General features: G+C 37.6%; 1 protein-coding gene across 3 annotated transcripts in view; it reads right to left on the bottom strand.

Moving 5' to 3' along the window:
* The window catches only part of Stag1 (stromal antigen 1), a 325,347-nt gene that overhangs the window by 4,049 nt on the left and 299,118 nt on the right, over window positions 1–22,180 (bottom strand). For all 3 annotated transcript variants that reach the window (XM_052718205.1, XM_052718197.1, XM_052718212.1), the window contains 8 exons: window positions 19,052–19,191; window positions 15,350–15,451; window positions 13,260–13,408; window positions 12,364–12,492; window positions 6,456–6,661; window positions 2,968–3,142; window positions 650–760; window positions 18–132 (listed from right to left, as the gene is read on the bottom strand). In XM_052718205.1, the coding sequence (XP_052574165.1) occupies window positions 18–132; window positions 650–760; window positions 2,968–3,142; window positions 6,456–6,661; window positions 12,364–12,492; window positions 13,260–13,408; window positions 15,350–15,451; window positions 19,052–19,191 (1,127 nt within the window). The remainder of the gene's footprint in view (window positions 1–17; window positions 133–649; window positions 761–2,967; window positions 3,143–6,455; window positions 6,662–12,363; window positions 12,493–13,259; window positions 13,409–15,349; window positions 15,452–19,051; window positions 19,192–22,180) is intronic.

Below are 22,180 nucleotides of genomic sequence, written 5' to 3'. Positions count from 1 at the left end.
CCCAGTAAATTCCTTACCAAATCAATAACCATGGTGTCTTCAAATTCTTCATTCATGTCTTCTAACTGGCTCCGTGATGACATCATCACATCTTCAAAGATGGGCTCAGCGTCTTCCTCCATTAGCCCCCGACTGGTGAAGAAAGAGGTGGTCATCAAGCTGTTGAGACTGCCCAGCATGGAGTCCTGACTCTTTCTTAGATTGCACACTTTCTAATTATGAACTATAGACTATACTATGATACTAACTCAAAGAAAATTAGGGTTATTCCCAACAAAAGAATTATTTCTTTGGTTCAAATTTTCACTTCAATGAAACAGAAAGTAGAATTAACTTTAATAAGGAAATATTTAAATATAAATAATGAAGTATCTAAGCTGTGTATCAATTCCCTCCAAGTTCTGTTCAATCACATCTCAATTTTACCAGTAAGGACCCCAAGAGACGGGTGTCTTAGAGCTTAGCTGTGTGTGTCAATCTGGAGAGTGGCAGCACTAGGATTTGAGTGCAGAAAGCTTCAAGTGCCCATGCCCTCTACTGTCACCCTGTGCTGTAGGACACGTATCCAGAACTACTAACAAGCAGAGACACCCAAATGATCAGCACCGTGCAGCGGCTATGTCCTTGTGATGCTCAAGTTGACACTTACACAGCATGCCTTACTCCAGCTCTCACTTTCATGTAGTTCATTCCTGTTCTGTCCTTCCGATTCAAGTCTTCTAACTTCGGCTGGCCTAACCAAGAGATCTGCATCTGGGGACTGAGAGAATACTATTATTTATTTTGTGTAACAGATAGTGTATACAGGGAATTAGCTTCATACTAATTAAGTATGGTTGGCTGGCTAAATCTTCATGTAAGGGACTTAGATTTATTCCATTGTTTTGCAAATATCTAAGTATCCACAAGAAACAGGCTGGGGTGCTATTAATCCTTATACTATGTATTAGCTTCATGCCCCCAATCTCTACTAAATAAGGGCATTCCCAGACTTGTGTTTCAAGCTACTGTATCATTCACTTGTCTACATAGCTAGGCAGCAAGCCCTTAAGGAACACCCACAGCATTAAAAAAAGGATATAACACATCTTTTCCTAGTACTTAGAAGTCCTCATGACACATAGTTCCTTAATGCTATGGAGTGAAATCTTCACCTGTAGTCTATGCTTAAAAGAACATGAGAAATGGTATTTACCCACCTCCCCCCATTTTATAGGTGGTAAATTTTAGTGGCTCTATAGATAAAAACTTGTCACATGAAATTCTAAGTAGCTGTTTTTTTATTGGGTCACCACTGTGATAAGACCTAGGAACATAGGGCAGGGAACAGAAGACAACCCATGGCCAATGCGACTGAGAGCAAGGCAGGTTGATTAAGAAAGGAGAGCTCATCCTGAAGGAAGGACCCTTGATGCCTAACAGTGCAAATAGTCCCATCTACTCAATACCTGAGAGAGATTATCCTTCGAGGTTGGAAAGAAAGATTCTTTGGTATAAAGTTGACCTTTGAAAACCCAGGGTCTAAAATACTTCTAAAATTGTCTATTTTTAACATATTAATTTGTTCAGATAGGAATTTTCTCATATCCATCAGTGCAATTCAAATCTGTATTCATATATACAGAAATACAAGTAAAGAACAAAGAAAATTTTTAAGTTGGGAGCAGAAACAACACTAGAGAAGTTTTGTTTTTCTTTTGAGACAAAGTCTCATATAGCCCAAACTGGTTTCAAACTCACTGTGTACTAAAGTTAGCTCTGAGCTCCTGCCCCTACCTACCACATACCAGAATTACAGGTGTGTGCCACCATGACTAGCTTTAAATTTAAATCATCAAATAGATGATGAAGGTGGTACAGTCTATTTGAGGCTTCATTACAGACAGCCTAAGAAAGCTCTCACAGGTTCCTGTCAAGGAGATAACAGGCATTAAAGAAACAGATGTACCCAATAGATACAAAATGAGTGCACTTAGCCACTGTTCATTCAAAGGTCTATGAACTTTTTGTTTGAGGAAAAATATAATTATTAAAGAACTAAGGGCAAAAAGATACTTTTAGTAGCAACATATGGGACGGGGTAAGATGGTATTGTTTTTAGCATATACACGCAAAATGTTATTTAGTATTAACATTAACTAACATTTATTTAATATTTAAGTGTTTTCCAAAGCTCTCCCAGGTTTAAAAATTCATTTACTCTAACACATTCCTGCAGTTTTGGTAGGTGGGGAAATTATCATTGAATCTTGAAAGATAAAAAAATCGAGGCTATTTAAGCTACATGAAGCTTGTCCCACTAGATTAAGAAAAGTCTGAACTTTGTTGTAGAATATTATTTCAAGGTGTGTTACTTTTGGTTATACTCTGGAATGTTTGTTTAATGATGCAAAGATGTGTTTGATTAAATAAAATTCACCTACGGTCAGGAGGCTGAGTCAGCAACAGGCTGACAGGAAGTGGTAGGGAGGAGCCAGGTGAGAAAGGGTTTTTAAGGAGGGCAAGGAGAAGCATTTTTGCTTCTTGGAGGACTCAAGCAAGGAGAGGAGGTGAGCTACTTGCTGTTCAGCCTCTCTGAAGAGCAGAATTCCACCTTAACCTTTGAATCTTGAGTTCTTTAGAGGGAGAGAGGTTTAGTTAAGTTCCCTTTGTAGCTTTGCGGGAGTTGGAGCCGGAGGGACAGATTTCCTTCCGGCCCTTGTGGCCTAACCGCTGCTAGGAGTGGTGGAGTTGCAGTTGCTGATTCAGACAGCTGTGGCTTAAAAGGCAGCAACCATTTAAAAAAAAGGACAACAGAACTTTGAGGAAAAGATGTCCAAAATAGTGTTGGCAGACTTTGATACACTATTCACTCTCCATTTGTGGCTTCATTTTTGCAAGATCTCACCAGCAATGTGCTCAGTTTTTCTTAGTTTTACTTTAACAGTTAGAGGTTTTATGCCAAGATAATGAACTTTTGGTACTTACTTGTGTAAAAAGTCTGGTTCAGAACCATGTTCAGACTCAGGTTCCTGGATCTGTTCTCCCATGGGGCGGCTGTTCTCTCTAAGCACAGTGGAGGTGAGCTGTGGGGTTGGCAGGGGTCCAGGAGTCTGAATCATAGTGTCAGTCCTGTTTAGCCATGTGTTATCCAGACTTTCATCTGCAAAATTTCATTTAAAGTCTCAAATATCAGAAATGGGGCAAACTCTGGTGGCAGTTATAACATTTGAAAAGCATGACTCTAGTTAGACCACCTAGGTTATTTATTTCATTTTATTGTTTTGTTTTTTAGTCTCATGTAGCCCAGGCTGGTTTCAAATTCACTATGAAACAAGGCCCTTGAACTCCTCATTGTCCTGTACCTACTTCCAAGTCCTGGGAATACAGGCATGTACTAATATGCCCAGCTTATGTTTAGTTTTTTGTGGTGTCTTCTTTTTGAAACAGGTCTCATGTAGCTTAGGCTGGCCTTGAACTCCTGATCTTCCTGCTTTAAGCCTCCCATATGCTGGAATTACAGGCATGAGCTACCATGCCCAATGCCTGGCTAGAGCAAAGAGTTTAAATCCCAGTTTCACAACTCTCGTTTGACTTTGTATTATGTTAATGACTTCTTACAAAGTTCGGTATTCTCTCATCTAAAATGAGGATATTAGTACTTAGAAACTACAGGGATTAAATGAGGTTATTAGCTCATTATAGGCACCAAATATCATACTGTCTCTTGTCTTCTTATCTCTGAGGATTTATTTGCCCTAGAGGGGAAGAAGAATGTTAATCAGAGCCCTCAGCAACCTTCTTTTGCTTTTCTACCAACTGCCTGAGCCCACAAGGTGTCCCAGGTGGCAGCACTTAGGACTGGCTGGCTTTTACAGAGAAATCAACAAATGCTGTTAATACAAGCAGACAATGAGCACCAGAGAAACTGCTCTACCTGCCAGGTTGTATGTGTGGAGACAGAGAAGCTCATAGTTTTCATGCCTTTAAGTCCCTCTGGGGAACCTGACTGTCCTATCCAGCATTTAATTACAATTTCATTTAACTCCGAGGAAATATAATCAATTCTGCTTACTTAGAACTAAATGATATACTATTCTACACTAGCGAGTGATGTGCCATGTTTTTTTCCCTCCTGAGGCTGCTTTGTAAAGACTGGAGCAGACAAACATTATTTGCATATCTAAGCCATCCTGATAAAATAATGCATAATGAATTAGTCCAGTTTTTGTGAAGGTCCCCAGTGGAGACCTAATTACCTCAAGAGCTTACTCTCTTTGGATACATGTTGTAACCTTTTAAAGATTCTTCAGTGAAAACAGCTCTTAAAAGTGAATAGCCTTTCATCTTCAACTCAAACAGATGAAACTGCCATTGAAGGGCTCCAGCTCACAACCTATCTTGAACCTTCAAATCCACAAAGCTAAGTTCTCTTTTACCATTTAACAATTACCAAAGTGGCTACCCAGTCCACACATATGTCCTATAATCTTAAAAACAATAGTTTTGACTATTTATAAATGAGTTATATGTAGTAATTTAAATTCTTCAAATTCTCTGAGGCTTAGTTCCTCCTTTATAAAATATGGGTACTAAGTTGATTAATACAACATTTACAAATGATAAAATGCATGAAAAACATGAAAGAATTTAGTACATGTTGCCTAATAAGATCATAATTGAGCCATGTGGTGGTGCCCGCCTTTAATCTAAGCACTTAGGAGGCAGAGGCAGGTGGATCTCTGTGAGTTCAAGGGCAGCCTGGTCTACAAAGGGAATTCCAAAACCCTGTCTCGAAAAACCGAGATTATAGTTGAGAAGTATGAATGGGGAAAAATATGTTGTAGACATGGAGCACCTTGATAGAGGTTGTCATAAAAGATATTTTCAAAGGAAAACAACTAGAATCATTCTTTGGGGGAAAGTCCAGGATCTTCAAATATAAAGACAAGATTTAGCCGGGCGGTGGTGGTGCATGCCTTTAATCCCAGCACTCGGGAGGCAGAGCCAGGCGGATCTCTGTGAGTTAGAGGCCAGCCTGGGCTACCAAGTGAGTTCCAGGAGAGGCGCAAAGCTACACAGAGAAACCCTGTCTCGAAAAAAAAAAAAAAAAGACAAGATTTAATATGTATATATGTTTAACTAAAAGTATAAAAGCTGAAATGTGAAAGGACATTTCAAAGCATGTAGAGACTTGGTTAAACTTTAACATTAAAAATGTTAGTCTTCTGGCTGGTACTAAAGAAGTATTATTGTGAACTCTTGGGAACATCCTGAAAATAGCTAACATTTACTGGATGCTATTTATAGGCTAAGTACTGTGCTCAGTAACGTGTGTACTATGTTTTTTGAGAGTACCTCATTTACTATTCATAGTAACTGAGAGACTAAATACTCTAGATAATCTGGTATCTTTCATTCAATTCATTATTAAAACTCAGGGTTAAGTAACATGTTCAAAATGAGAAAGCTGGATTTGAAATATAAAACTTATTTTAAAGTTTGTTCTTTATTAATAGTCAACACTTCTCCAGTAAGGAAAGGCACATTAGGTTTACATTAAAATTAAGTGTGCCAAGGAGTTTGGCAAACCTCTGGTGAGTCACTGTTCTTTTAGGCAGCAGGGTGTGGTGCTGGTAACTGAACAGAAGTTATGACAACTCATAAGAAGCATAGGAAAGGCAGAGGCTATCTGGAAACGAGCATGTTTACTCTGAAGTACCCCTCAGTAAGCCTCAGAAAAATATTTTAACAGTACAGTTTTTAGTCTTTTTTTTTTTTTTTAATAGGAATCCCTATTGATCAGATTTTCATGATAATTCAAGTCCCTATTCCCTAAAGTCTAAGCAGGTATATTATAAATCAGGTTTGGACACCACTGTCTTGTGACATAAATTACTCAAGCAATGAGAGAACTGTAAAGGGAATCTAGTATGTTTAATTTGTTGCAGAGGTCTACTTAAATTACCAACAGTCCTCTACGAGTAAGGTGAATTTGTGTGTGTGTTTGGAGGGGGAGAAACTAATTCATGTAGCTCAGGCTGGCCTCAAGCTTATTACAGAGCTGAAAAATGGCCCTGAACTCTATCTCCTCTGAAATGCTGGGGTTGCAATCATACAACTTAAGATGAATTTTATTTTTTGTTTCTTAAACTTTAGTTTGCATATTTTAAGATGCATTTTAATATAATACTTGCTCTTTTTTAAAAATGTAATGTGTTAGAGCCACAGAGATCAACTTTATAGGTCTGTATAACTGCTTTGTCCTTTTCTGTTTCTTCTATGTTCTCTGTTTCATCACGTTTCTTTTCTGCCTTACTCTGTATATCCAACCTTTGTCCTTGGATTTTTCAGTTGGTAGCAAATATTTAATGACATCATGTGTCTTACAGCATCTTGTTTCAAGAAATCACCTGCTGCTTATTCTCTGTAAGGCAGGCAACGTAACTTGCCTCAGAGTGTAAAAGGGGACTTACCTTCGACTCGTTTTCTGTGCAGTGGGGGTCTTCCTTTCTTACTCCTCACTGAGGAAGTTTTACTGCTGCTACTTCCACTGTTCACAGACATTCTATCATCTTCACCCCCAGTGACTAATGAATTTCTATAGGAAATGAGTGGAAGCCATACATCCTCCCTCCTTTCCATCATCTGCTCAGTGAGGAATTTCTCTAGATATGAATGACTGCAAACACACAAAGAACAGCAGTGACTTTCATGTCAGCACTTATGTATCACTTACAGTTTTGTTTCACATTCCTGCAGCCCTTTGAAAAGGGAATATATGCTTAGTAAGGGTGTGTACATGCCCTTTTCCTATATTTTTTCCTTTGCTTTTAAATATTAATTTTATACACATATACACACACACATACACACACACACACTCACTCAAGGTAAGTTTGCTCAAGAGACTCTTGAGTTTCTTTAAAAGAATTCAAATGAGGGCAGGATTTCAGAAAAGCTAGAGTGAGGAATCTGGCATATCCGTTCCCCAGCATTAGCAACCTTTCAACTGGAAAAAATTTCAAGACCTAATTTAACATCTGCAAATTGTCCTAAGGTGATATGACAAACAGAAAAATATTTATCTAAGAAAGTCTATTAAATCTTGGTAAGAAGGAGAAGGAGAGTTGGCCAGTCTTTGAACCACACCTTGCTTTCTTTCCTTTGCTTTTACCTACTGATACGGCCTTTGCATTGTGGAAACTACTCTAGGAAGGTGGGCTGTTTAATTTGGACCAGGCAAGGATGGACCCAAATCATCTTTGGGTCTGGAGGTAGGCCTGTGAGCATAGAGATGGCAGCAGGTGGAGAAAAGGATGGGAGAGGAAGGAAGCGCCTCATCAGTCAAAAATGGCTGAGAAGGGGGGGGTTCAAAGGTCTACCCACCACCACCTTTACTCTCCCTACCTCTGGTCATGCAGCAGCTGCAATGCACCAATACAGGGTACAACAGCTTCTCACACCAGATATACAACCAAAGAAAGAAGGCCAGATGCCCAAGTCAAGTCATAAAAACGAAAACAACATAAACAGCCATGACAGCATGGTTCCTATCAAACACACTAGTCTTATATAAATGTTCTCGAAATAGAGAACGCCCAGGACATGGAATTTAAGAGAAAATCATAAACTTTATCAAGTATCAAATAATTCAAGGAACTTAAAGGACACACATGAAGATTTTGTTAAACTCCAAGAAGATAACAGATTGAGGTCCAAGAAAATACATATACACAGCTGAATGAAATGATGAAGATAATCAGGATTTGAAAACTGAATTCAATAAAGAGATAAAAACTGATGAAAACACAAGCTGAAATGAGGATGGGATTGAAAGATTTGATATTCCAATTAGAAAATGCAGGGAGAGCAGAAGATAGACTAGAAGGATCCAAATTAATAAAGCAGAGACTCTAGACCAAATAAAGAATATGAAGAAATTAAAAAAAATACAGGAAAGGAACATGTGGGATACCATCAGAAGACCAAAATCTTTGAATTATAGGGATAGATGAGGGAGAAGAATCCCAGGATAATGGCATAGACAAGATCTTTAACAAGATCTGTGGAATATTCCTTTACACTGTCACTGTGATTAGTTTAATAGAAGCTGGCAGGATACAGCTAGGCAGGATAAGGTTAGGTGGGTAAACCAGACTAAGAGAAGCTGGAAAGAAGGAGGGTGGAGTCAGAGGAGTCACAAGACCAAAAGAAAGCAGTACATACAGGAGGGGTAAAAGCTACGAGCCTCGGGGCAGCACATAGATTAATAGAAATGAGTTAATTTAAGTTGTAAGCTACTTAGTAATAAGCCTGAGCTAACAGCTAAGCATTTATAATAAGTCTCTGAGTGGTTATTTGGGAAGTGGCTGTTGAGACACAGAAACTCTGCCAATAAAGATCATAGAAGAAAACTTCCCCAAACTAAAGACATACCTATACAACACACAAAGAAGGACATAGGACCCCAACTAGATAAGACTATAAAAACAACTCTCTAAGACATATCATAGTTTAAACACTAAATAAACAGAACTAAGAAAGAAATGCTTAATGCTGTAAAAGAAAACAATGCCACCCCCCCAAAAAAAAAACCCATGAGAGACATATAAAAGAAACCCCACCAGAATAATAGAGGTTCTCAATGGAAATTCTAAAAGTCACAAGAGGATGGAGAAACACAGTCCAAAGTTTAAAAGACTGCCAACCTAGATGACTATATGCATGCAGCAAAACTATCTGTCATAGTTGGAGAAAGAAAAACACTCCTTGGAACACAGAATACCCTGTTAGGAGCAACAAACTCAAAGCAGCACAGACTGTGGAGGAGACAGCATAAGTGGAGGAAGGGAGTCTGAAACTGAGGGGATTCCGAGACACCCCCACCCTGGCCATAGCATCAACAAGCCACACAGATCACAGGGCTTTGTGAGAACTCCCTGCAGCAGATTGATAGAACTAAGGTAAACAAAGTAAGTGGGACCTCACCATTCAGAAAGAAACACTGAAACTACAATACCTTCTATTTCATTTATTGCTTGTTTTGCCTAAACAAATTCAGGTATGAAAGAATCAAAGAAGAGAGCAGAAACCATCACCAAGACAAGCCTGTTCTAGAAGACTATATCTCAGGGATGGAGGACAAGGTCATGGCAGTAATACATGCAGACACATATGAGGAAAACACCTAATGAACATGACCAAATTTATCCAAGAAATGTGAAACACATTCAAGAAACCAACCACAGGAACTCATGAGGTAGAAGGAGGGGCTGAGATATAAAAACTTATGTAATCTACTTATTGGAACTTGGACAAAAATTACCAACACCCTAAGAAAGAAACAGACATCCAAATGCAAGAAACATTTAGAATTCTGAATAGATATGACAGACTAGAATCATGACATACCATAAAAAAAAATAAAAAGCAAAGCAACAATATTAAAATTGGAAGTGAAAAAAAGTGATTCACAAACACAGAAACACCAGAATACCACCAGATCTTTCATCAGTAACCATAAAAGTCAGGAACACGCAAAATGATACATTTCAAGCCCTAAAAGCAGTAACTATAAACCAAGATCGCCAAACCTAGCAAAATTATCACTTAAAATTTATGGATAGAGCAGGTGGGATGATTCAGTGGGTTCAGCCTGGGCTACCAAGTGAGTTCCAGGACAGGCGCAAAGCTACACAGAGAAACCCTGTCTCGAAAAACCAAAAAAAAAAAAAAAAAAAAAAAAAAAAATACACAATAATCCGAGTTCAATCCCTAGGACTTATTTTTTGAAAGAAGAGAACCAACTATTTATTTCAGGTTGCTCTCTAACCTCCGTATTCACTTTGGCATTTGTGCATGTGTATGTGTAGACACATACACAATAAAGCATGGAGAAATAATATTTCTTGAGAAGCCCAAGCTAAGGTAATTCATAACTTACCAGAGTCAGAACTCCAGAACAGTTTTAGAGGAACATTATACACAGAGAAAGAAGAACATTTTATCTAAGAGAACACAGGAAAGAATACATTTCATAAAGAGGATCAGATGAAAATAGGAAAGCAGACACAGCAAACCTCATGCATGCAAAGGACCAACAACAAAAACAAAAAGCTGAGAGAATACGCTATATCTTAGCAGACCAAAGGGCTATTCTGACAAAGACAGCATAGCATTGGCCTAAAAATAGGCATGTAGACCAATAGGGCACAGTAGAGGACCCAGAAACAACATACAAGTAAGGCTCTTTAATTTTTGGCAGAGGAGCAAAACACACACTGAAAAAGACAGCCTGTTCAACTGGTATTTGCAAAACTGAGTATCTGCCTCCTCAAGAATGAAACCAGTTCTGTATCTCTAGCCCTGAACAAAACCCAGTTTTATCTGGATCCAAGACCTCAATTTCTGAATGACAAAGAGTGTAATGACAAAGCAGACACCGAGTCAAAGAAAATAACAATTCTTAACTTTTACCCACCTAGTCTTGAGTGCCAAATACATACAACAAATGCCAAACTGAACTCAAGGGAAAGACACACTCCACATATAACCCAATCATGGAGAATTAAATTGTACTCTAGACCAAATGAACCTAATAGATATTTATAGGTTTTTTTCACTTCACAGTATAGTATATAAGTTGGTACAGGTGTACACACCTTTAATACCAGTACTCAGGAGGTAGAGGTATGCAAGGTGGATTTTTATGAGTTTGAAGCCAGCTGTGAAAAACCAAACACCACCCTTAAAGTAGAATATATTCTTTCTTAACAGTAAGTAGAATACTCTTCAGTATAAATCTCATAATAGGGTACAGCACAAGCAGCAGTAAACTAAAAGTAAGCTTCTGTAATCATATTATCCCTGACCACAATAACAGAAAATAATTAAAAAAAACAGAAACAAAACAAATACATAGAAATTTAAATAACTTAGTCTTGAACAAATATAGCAAAAACACAAAAAAGGAAACTCAAGAGTCTTAAAATTTTTTTTAAATTTATGGGTGTTTTGACTGCCTATATATCTATGCACCACATACATGCAGTGCTGGGGGATGTCAGAGAGGGTGCTAGATCCTTGGTACTGGAATTATAGAAGGCTGTCAGCACCCTGTGGGTGTAAGGAATCAAATCTGGGTCTTATGAAAAAGCAGCCTCAGCTACATCTCCAGCTCAAAAGAGTTGTTGAAGTAATGAAATGGGAAATCCAACTCAATTAAAACTAAGGGATCAAACAGGCACAGCACTTAGTTTATAGCAATCAACATTTACATCACAAAAGCAGCTAGAGCTCAAGCTATTATGGCATCTCAGCAAGCTGGAAAGAAAACCCAACTAAACTTAAATTAGGGCAGGAAAAAATAATAAAGATTAGAGTAGAAGACAGATGTGGCAGTACACATCTGTAATCCTAACACTCAGGAGACTAAGGCAGGATGATTATCACAAGACTAGCCTGGGCTAGTGAGTTCAGAACCATCTGGGTAACAATATATAAGACCCTGTCTCAAAAAACCAAACCCTAAAATCAATAAAGCAAGTGAATAAAAAACCAAAATAGAAATAGACTGAAAATCTTACAAAAGATCAATGAAATTGTGAGCTGGTTGTTTGGAAAGATAAAAGTGACAAATTTTTAATAATGAAGAAGGGAGGGAGGGAGGAAGGGGTAGAGAGAATACATACTCAAATCAGAGACCATGAGGAAATATTACTATAGAAATAAAGAACAAATGACTATACAAAGACAGATTTGAAAGCCTAGGGGAAAAAAAAATGGACAAATTCACATTAGCTTACTCAAATTTGTTATTACAACTAATTCATCTTCCTATTGATTTAAAAATTTTGGCATTTATTATAGTAGCATTCCCATTAGAAGTTTAGTACTTTGTTCTACCTACAACATCTCATCATCAGTATTCTGAAAAAGATAGACTTCTTTACTGTTTTTAAATAAAACCACAAGAAAAGCCATTTATTTCCGGCATGACAGTGGAGCAAAGGTTTCGATACATAGCCAAGGTGGTCTGGGGACTTTCCTGCCTCATGCTCTTCAATGATGGGACTGCTCAAGTGGTGCTGCAGCACACACAGACAAGGTTAATCTTGACATAAGACCACAGACAATAAAACTAAGATTAAATTAATGTAAGAGTACAGATGGGTTCTCTAAAGTAACCAGTCAATGTTCACACATCTTGAACCATAGAATAAGAAAATAATTTTCATCTACTTTAATTTCACATTACAGCTTCCAGGTCAAACTGGGTTTTTATTACTACCAGAGCCTAAATTATCAATAGTAATGATTAAAAAAAATTAAAGTTTCAACGGTGCCATTTAAAAATCACTTCTGTTGGTGTGTTCAACTTACACAGTCTTCTTGTCCTGTCGAAGAAGTTTAGAAGAAAATTCACTTAGTACTTCAAGAAAAGCCAGATTAGGAGGTGGATATTCTTGTCCTTTCTGATTCTGGTATTTAAAGGCAAACTCTATTCCATCCCTGAATTTAAAAAAAATAACATTTTAATTTTTTTTCAGATAATGTAGTCTCAAAGGGAAAAAATTATAAAAACATTTGGAAACATAGTGAAATTGTTACTGAAGTTTGAACAAAGTATGGTAAATTCATATGGCAAAATAATGCTAATTTAATGAGATATTTGTATACACTTTATTGTTTACAGTACAAGTCTCTAAGTGTAAGAAAAAAAAGCTACAAAGAAACAATGCTATACCCCAATGTATTTTTTTAAGGGTAAGACAAAACCTTGTAAAGAAACTGGATTGGCAGGAAATCTGTTTCTGGGAGTTACTCATGATACCAACCAGCTCTGTGAAACTAAGGTTTCCTGTTAATCATTTGTATGTGTGGTATAGTGTGTGTCTGTAGTGTTTTGGGTGAGAATATTCTCCAAAGGCTCAGCTATTTGGACACTCGGTCCCCAGTTGGTTTAGAAGGTACAATGCTCACCAGGGGGCTTTTAAAAAAGTATTGCATCTTTTGAAATACACATGTCCTAACATGGTCTTACAGACCAAAGAATAGGTTATTAAACTTTGCTCTTTATACTATAGAAGATGGTGTAAAACTCCCACAGGTGGTTTAAGAAATCTTTTTTAAAGTAAAATATTGCTACCCAGTTACATTAATAGTTTAAGATCTTAAGAGTTTGAAAATTCTGTATTCATCACTTTAAAAATGGGTCAAATAACAGCTGTGTATTTATACTCCAGTAAACCTTCTGAGTAACGGGGTGTTTCTCTCACTTGTGAAGGGTGGCGACTGCCTCTCGGGTCTTGATCTGGTCCAATCCAAACGTAAGGGCAAACCGACGTGCCAGTTCTTTAATGCCACTGACGTGGGCAGAGGTCCTATCCAGATTAGGACCTTGTTCTTGAACAAGTTCATTGAATAACTGGTGAAAATAAATAAAAAAAAAAAAAGAAAAAACTTACGGCAAAGAAATATTTGAAATTTTATTTTCTTTTAGAATAGGTAATATAATTAAAAAACATACAAAGTACAAAGGGCATAAGGTACCACAGAACTCAGTAGCACTACAGTTCAATCAATATATGCTGTTTAGTCAAATAATAACATTTAAAAATATTTTAAAATAGTAGAGAAAGAAGATACATTTTCAGAAGTACAGTATAAACCTACAAACACATGATATAAAAGGTTCAGAACATTTTTTTCATTTATATTGTAGGTCAGGATATCAGTTAAATATTCATGTATAGTTGGATATGAGAGGATATGATATTTTCAACTTAGCAACAAAATACACTCAAAAGTTGGTGATTTTACAAATTACCTATGTGGCATACATTCTATCAAAGTAAAAACAAAACTTCAGAGCAGTAATAATATTAAAGCACTTATCGTCCCATTACCAAATCTAGACACTAAATTGGGCTTGTATAATCTACCTCCTGGATTATGGGGTACTAAGGGTCCAGACTTGTGTAAAGCCATCCCTCCTGACATACTTGATAGAGGAATAATATAAGGCTTTATCTACCCCGCATCTTAAAAAAAGAAGCCTGATGCCGGGCGGTGGTGGCGCACGCCTTTAATTCCAGCACTCAGGAGGCAGAGTCAAGTGGATCTCCGTGAGTTTGAGGCTAGCCTGGTCTACAAAGTGAGATCCAGGACAGGCACTACATGGAGAAACCCTGTCTCAAAAAAAACAAAAACAAAAACCAAAAAAAACCAAACAAACAAACAAAAAAACCCCCAAAAAACCCAAACCCAACAACAAGCCTGAGTTCTTTATACTATTTCCTCTGCCAGCTACCAAGTCATTTGTCTGGTTTCTCAATGGTGTAGGTCCTGAAATGTGTTTCCATTTGTTTTCTTCACTTTGAGTCTCTGGGAACCATCAGTAAACTCTTGGTTTCCTCCTTCACACTCATCACACCACCTACCTGAGAGAACTCCTGTCTCAGCTGTGCTGTCCATCTCCACAGTCTTCTTCAGTAGCACATCCTGACCTTCCTAGGCCGTAGCTACTTATAAATTCTTAAACTTTATAATTTTTTTATAGACAGTGATATATAATAGCCTTAAATTCTAAAAATCTTAGCATTTCCTAGGTCAGTTTATTCATATTATCTATACGTACAGTTCTAATTTTAAATAAGTAGTAGCATACTTATTTTATCTTGAAATTTGCTTTGTTTCCTTAAGTTGCAAAAAATTTTCAGTGTGTACAGTGGCATGTGCACCCAGTTTCAACTACTTGGGAGTGCGAGGCAGGAGGATCCCTTAGCCCAATCTAGACAACACAGTGAGATACTGTCTTAAAAACTAAATAAAAAGAGAAACAAAATTAACTATTTCAAAGTATCAGCTTATTTAACTGTTGCTCTACTGATGAACATTTAGACTATTTCTAGAAATTCCTATCTTGGGAATCTTCCTTATGCAAATATGTACAGTATATTTACGGTGAGACAGGATCTCACTGTATAGCCTGGGCTGGCCTGAGACTTACACATATATGCCTTCCTCTGCTTCCCAAGAGCTGGGATTCAAGGCACATGCTGCCATGCTCAGCAAATTAATACTTTTTATAATTACTTTTAATTTTAAAAGTTATTATTATGAGACAGGGTCTTTTGTAGCCCTGAGTAGCCTAGGACTTGCTATGTACACCCGGCTGACCTGAAACTCAGGTCAGCAAATTATTTAAATTTTCCAATATGACATTTCCTTTGGCCCAAGAGTCAGTCACCTTAGCATTTCATCTATTTAAGATACAAAGCATACTATGTATTAAAAATTAAATAAGACATGTAGCACATAATAAGCACAGAGAAGTTTTATCTACCCTCCCCTCCAAATTTCTTACCTGCTGCAAACTGAGAATTAGGGTCTTAGCACACTGAATTTTATCAATCTGCCTGGTCTTACTCAGGGTTTCCTTAATGATATCACCATAGTCATTGTAATACTGTGAGATAAAAAGGAAACATACTTTAGAATTAAGAAATTCCATAACAAGGCTGTAGTGGTGAAGCTGGGTTGTGTTAATCCCAGCACTCGGGAGGCAGGGACAGGCAAGATCTTCGTTAGTTTGAAGCTAAACCTGGTCTACAGAGTGAGTTCCAGGACAGCCAGGGCCATAGAGAGAAGCCCTGTCTCAAAAAAAAAAAAAAAAAAAAAAAAAAAAAAATGCACTAGAGAAAGAAAAAGTAACTACTATAATAGTTTTTATTTCTTTACCTGGAAAATGAGAATTAAATGGTATTGTTTACATTAAAGATTTGATATTTAAAATTATGAAATAACTAATAAAAAAGCTACAAATTCCAGGACAGGGAGTGATACATATAAGGGAGAACATTTTCTCATTCTTCTTTTATATGTTTGATGATTTTTTTTTTGTGTGTGTGTTCATCTTGAGATACAAACTTGCTTGGTATATTAACTAGGCTGGCCTTGAGCTCATTGCAATGATCCTCCTGACTGTCTCCCAAGTTTCAGCTCTTTAATATTCATAATAGGATGGAAGACACATTATCTAAAGCCATTACTGGGCATAGTGGTTCACACCTGTAACACCATCATTCATGAGGCTGAGGGCAGGAGGATTACTCAGGCATTTAAAGTCAGCATATGTGGTTGAGTTTCTACCCAGGCCAGTTTGGGGTACAGAGTGAGACTGAGTGAAAAAACCAAAGAGCTAAAGAGGGCTCACTTGGGTAATGGTACCTGCCACCAAGCCCTAGGACCCACATGGTGGAAGGAGAGAACAGACTCCTTCAAATTGTCCTCTCACTTCTACAAAGATGCTGAGCCACACACAAACTAACACACGCATATATACATGGTCAAACACGGAGTAAATAAAAACGTTATAAAAAAGGTAAAAAAGTAAAATAAAATGTTACAAATTGAGGGCTAGTGATACAGCTCAGCAGTAGACCACTTGTCTACTGCGTGTGAGGCCCCAGTACACATATGCACCCAGCCATGCACACATTCACCCACACAAGCATGCACACACAGGGAATAACCACAAACACAATAGTTTACGTTTAGCATCTGAGTCAATATGAGTGGAGTGGATTAGAGCAGGAGTTATCATGTTATTTCGGACAAGCTGGTTTCACAGACCAGATAAATTCTAAGAAATCTGTAGATTATGAAAACTGTGTTTTAAGAATGAAGAACATTAGGAAAGTACTGGAGGATAGAGTGATATAGTTAATTTTCCAGAAGAAACAAAGATTAGACGGAAAATTATATAATCCTTCACCTTAAATGTACGCAGGAGCAGGCATGGTAGCACATACCTTCCCCCCTCACTTTTTTTTTTTTGAGACAGGGTTTCTGCGTATAACAATCCTGATTGTCCTGGAACTTGATTTGTAGACCATGCTGACCTTGAACTCACCAAGAGCCATCTGTCTCTGTTTCCCAAATGCTGGAATTAAAGATGTGCGCCACCACTACATGGCTGGTAGCACATATGTTAATGTTAGCAACCAGAAGGCAGAGGCAGAGAGCTCTCTGAGTTCCAGTCTAGACAGGGCTATGTAATGAGACCCTACTCTAAAAAAAAACAAACAAACAAAAACAGACATACAAAAGTACATGAGCCCCACACTAGACACTCTCTTTTTTAAATTAGCATAGGAAGTACAAAGTTTCATTATGTGAAATGGCATTTTGATGCATACTTTCCCTCCTCAATTCTCTCATGATGTTCCCTTTTAGTTTCATGACCTATACCTGCAATCAGAAACACATATGTACAAAAATTAGAAGCAAGGATCAACATATGAGAGAACAGGTGGCATTGTTTATTTGAGCCAGGGACACCTCACTCAATATAATTGCAAGATCAACCCATTTTCTTGAAATTTTCATTTTTCATCATGCCTGAACAGAACCATTGTGTGTATGTGCCATTTTTCATTATCCATTCATCAATTGATAGCTACTTGGGCTGGTTCCATTTCCTCGCAATTGTGAACAGAGCAGCAAGAAACATGGATAAGCAAGTATTTCTGTGGTAGTATAGAGAGTGCTTGGATATATGCCCACAGCTGGTATAGTTGGGTCAAATGGTAGCTCTATTTTTAACTTTTTGGAAAACCTCCACACTAATTTCCATAATGGAGGCACCATTCATATTTGATCAGCAGTGAATATGATATGTATGGGTTCCCTTTTCTCCACATCCTTGCAAGAATTCAGTGACATTTGTTTTCTTGATGAACATATTCTGATCAAGGTGAGCTGGAATCTCACAGTTGTTTTGGTTGACATTTACCAGATGGCTAAGGATGCTGAATACTTTTAAAAATATTTATTTTTAATTGGTGTTTCTTCTTTTGAGAACTATCTATTTACTTCACAGACCCATTTGTTGATTGACAGTTTTGATTTTGGGTATTTACTGTTCTGTAGGTATAATTCCTTATCTGATAAGTAGGCTTTTTTTTTTTTTTTTAATTCTGTAGGCTCTTTTCACTCTGGTGACTGTTTGCTATGCACAATCTTGTTAACAGTAAGTCCTTACCCACTTGCTAATTTGAGCAATTTCCTCTCCTACTTGATTCCTATTCAGAAAGTTCTTACCAGTGCCTTTATCTTGAAATGTTTTCTTCTTATTATTCTTTTTTTTTTAAATTTATTTATTTACCATGTATATAGTATGCCTGTACACCAGAAAAAGGCACCAGATCTCATTATAGATGGTTGTGAGCCATCATGTGGGTGCTGGGAATTGAACTCAGGACCTCTGGAAGAGCAGCCAGTGCTCTTAACCCCTGAGTCATCTCTCCAGCCCTTGAAATGTTTTCATATAGCAGATTCATTATTTGGGTTGTAAGTTAAGGCTTTTGATTCACTATGAGTTATTTTTTTTTTTTTTTTTGTGGAGGGTGAGAGACATAGATCTAAATTCATTTATTTACTAATAGAGCACACCTAAATCCAAAACTGTTTTAAAGTCTCAAGTCATTTTAAAATCTTTTTGAGTCTGGTGGTGCTGTGATGGAACTTGTCTCTCATACACAACAGGCACATATGGTGCCACTAAGTCACATAAAAGTCAGTCATATCTGGAGTGTACAAGAAGATTCAAACTTGGATTGGGATAACAGTTGCTCAAGCTATATATCCAAACTGGAATCAGGTGATATAAAAACATAGACAAAAGACACAAGTAATATTCTGAACAGGGGCAAAAGAAAACACTCCCTGTGTCTTGAAAACAAGGCACATACACTGGGAAGTGCTATCTCTTTTCTATGCCTGTCTGGTCATACCATTAAAAGTTCTGAGCACTGATTTTACAGGATCAGGAAAAGAGCTTATAGAAAAGAGAGAAGCCAAAAAGTGTTAGGAACTCATACTGTATGGAATAATTAATACTAAAGACTGATAAAGAACTTAAGTACATTTAACCAAAGAGAACCTTCATCACAAAATTATACCCACAATACACCGGTAAGAGCTATCAACTTAAGCTTCAGTTATCCATTCATTTTAATGACCTATTTCTCTACTACATAGGAAGGAGAAAAATATGAAACAATACCTTCATGTAGTGTTTAAAGATGTCTGCAGCTGCATGCATGTCAACAATATCATAAATGATAAGTTTGCTGAAGGCAGCAAGTAGATTCCTTCTTTTATGTAAGGCTTCAATTTTATTAGCTTCATCTTCTTCATCACCCTCTAGCCACAGAAAATAAAGTGATTATGAATTTAGTCTGTTTATGCAGAGAATCTATACAACTGAAAACTAGCTGAATATTAATTCTGATTTATTTATTTTTCTAGCCAGCTGTGCTGGGGACCAAATTCTGGGCTTTGCACATGTTAGGCAAATGCTCTACCAATGAGCTACAACCCTAGCCAATTTAGTTTCTAATGGGGTGAAAATAGTAAGCTTAATACTTCAGAATAAATAGTAGGCACTAAGATCCCTATATTCTAGCTGTGCTAAGGTTAAAGAAACTACAGGTAAAGACATTGCTTTTCCTATATTTTTATCATAATATACTGTTGTGTTTATCATAAAATGCTGCCTGCTGCGGGAGGTCTTTCTGTATGCTGTGAATATGTGCTGCTCTGATTGGTTGATAAATAAAGCTGTTTGGCCTATGGCAAGGCAGCTTAGAGGCAGGTGGGAAATCCAGGTAGATTCACAGGGAGAAGAAAGGAGAGGAGAGAGATGCCTGCCGCCAGGAGAAGCAAGATATGAAAGTACTGGTAAGCTACAGCCATGTGGCAACTTATAAATTAATAGAAATGGGTTAAGTTCTAAGAGCTAGCTAGCGAGAAGCCTGAGCCATTAGGCCATACAGTTTGTAAATAATATAAGCCTCTGTATGTTTACTTGGGTCCAAGCAGCTGTGGGACCATGGACTGGGCGGGACCAGAGGAACCTTTCAACTATAGCTGCCTTTTTCTATTTCTTTTTCTTAAAAAAGATTATTTATTATATATGCAGTGTTTTGTCCGCACGCATGTCTGCATGTCACAAGAGGGCCTCAGATCTCATTATAGATGGTTGTGAGCCACCATGTAGTTGCTGGGAATTGATCTCAGGACCTCTGGAAGAGCAATCAGTGCTCTTAACTTCTGAGCCATCTCTCCAGTCCTCTTTTTTTTAAAAAATATTTTTACTATTATTTACTTACATGTACATGTGTGTATGTCTGTATATGTGCAGTACCTAAGGTTAGGGCAAGCCCCTGGAGCTGGAGTTACAAGCAGTTTTAAGCTACCTGATGTGGGTGCTGGGAATTGAACTCACGTCCTCTGCAAGAATACACGTTCTTAACCACTGAGCCATCTTTCCAGCCCCAATTTTCTTCATTCTTATATGCTAATATATTCCCCCAGAGAAGAACTTTCTGAGATATGGATGAAAAGTTTTTTTTAGAAATGGAAATGTAATAGCTAATTTTTGGTGCTTCTCCTACATTTGATTACATAATTGGTTAGAAATTATATATACAAACATATATAATGCTTCTTTATTATATGTATATGCTTGTGTCTGTATGATTATATGCCACATATGTATAGGTGCCCCCTCTGAGAGAGCAGCAGGTGCTCTTAACCAATGAGCCATCTCCAGTCCCCAGTGAAATGTATTTTTATTTTTATTTATTTATTTATTTTTTTTGGTTTTTCAAGACAGGGTTTCTCTGTGTAGCTTTGCACCTCTCCGGGAACTCACTTGGTAGCCCAGGCTGGCCTCGAACTCACAGAGATCCACCTGGCTCTGCCTCCTGAGTGCTGGGATTAAAGGCGTGCACCACCACCGCCCGGCAAAATGTATTTTTAAAAGTTTGTAAAAACTATCAAAAACTTGCACAACAAATACTGTCTTTTCCTCAAATTCTGAGCCTTAGGTCCCACTGGTTTATCTATTTGTAGTCCTAGAAAAAGTTGCCCTTAAAGATCTAGATGATAGAATGTATTGACATTCTCATATCCTGGCCCATTTGTATTTGGGATTAGTATTTTTCCTTCACACAGATACAGTTAATATATATTACTCTTCTTTTTGTAAACAGTGTTTTGCGATGTTTGAAATCAGTGGGGATATCTTGTCTCCTGAGATAAATACATACAGAGTCTTAGTATTTCTCAAATATTTTGTTAAAAAATATATATATTGGTGGTGCTACATATTGAACCCAAAGGCCTTGTGTACACTAAACAAGTTTTTTACCAATAAGCTATGCCCCTAACCCAATATAGAACATTCTACAAGTATTAAGAGGTGTGGGGCTAATATATATTTCTTTTATTATTATTTTAGGAGAGCTTAAATAATCTACTTAACAAAAATCTATTTTAAATGAACATTTAATTACAATTAACCACTAATAATTCATTGTAAATTTTGTTAGCAGTTTGCAGGCTCAGAATGATTTTAACTATATAGTTTGACTATCATTTTTCAGTATTTGACACCATATAGTTTTATTTTGTGGCTAATAAGGAAATATTCTGTGTAACAACAGGGAGATGAACTGAAGGTAATCCCCCCTGCTCCCCCCCCCCCCCCCCCCCCCCCCCCCCCCCCCCGAGATAGGGTTTCTCTGTGTAGTTTTGGTGCCTGTGCTGGATCTCACTCTGTAGACCAGGCTGGCCTCGAACTCCAAGAGATCCGCCTGGCTCTGCCTCCTGAGTGCTGGGATTAAAGGTGTGCACCACCACTGCCTAGCTAGGTAATTTTAAAGAAAGGAGACATCATTTGGTATATTCTTATTGATTTCAAAAATAGATGAATATATTAAAAATTTTTAAGGGCAGTTGGGGGACAAGGTTTTACTATATAGCCCAGGTTGGCGTCAAACAAACACACACACACACACACACACACACACACACACACACACACACACACACGCCTTCAGAGAGCTGGTATTAAAGGCAGAGTGCTTATGTAGTGCTTTCTGGCCTGTTACTTGCTATGTAGTTAAGGATTTCTTCAAGCTTGTAGTGATCCTCTTGCCTCTTCCTCCCAAGTACAATGATAATAGGATGTGTGTGATAAAGCTTGGCTTAGATTTGTTTTTCCTCTACAGCACTGGGTTTTGAACCGATAGCCTAGTGTATGCTAGGTAAACACTGACCCACTGGGTTGCATCAGTTCTCCTTTCATTTTTACATAAAATTGTGTAACAGGGTCTCACTAAGTTGC

This window comes from Peromyscus californicus, unplaced genomic scaffold, assembly GCF_007827085.1.
Source record: "Peromyscus californicus insignis strain IS unplaced genomic scaffold, ASM782708v3 Scaffold_11__1_contigs__length_118956290, whole genome shotgun sequence".
Classification (NCBI taxonomy): domain Eukaryota; kingdom Metazoa; phylum Chordata; class Mammalia; order Rodentia; family Cricetidae; genus Peromyscus; species Peromyscus californicus.
Note: the sequence above shows the minus strand (reverse complement) of the source record. Positions and strands in the feature narration are given on the sequence as shown.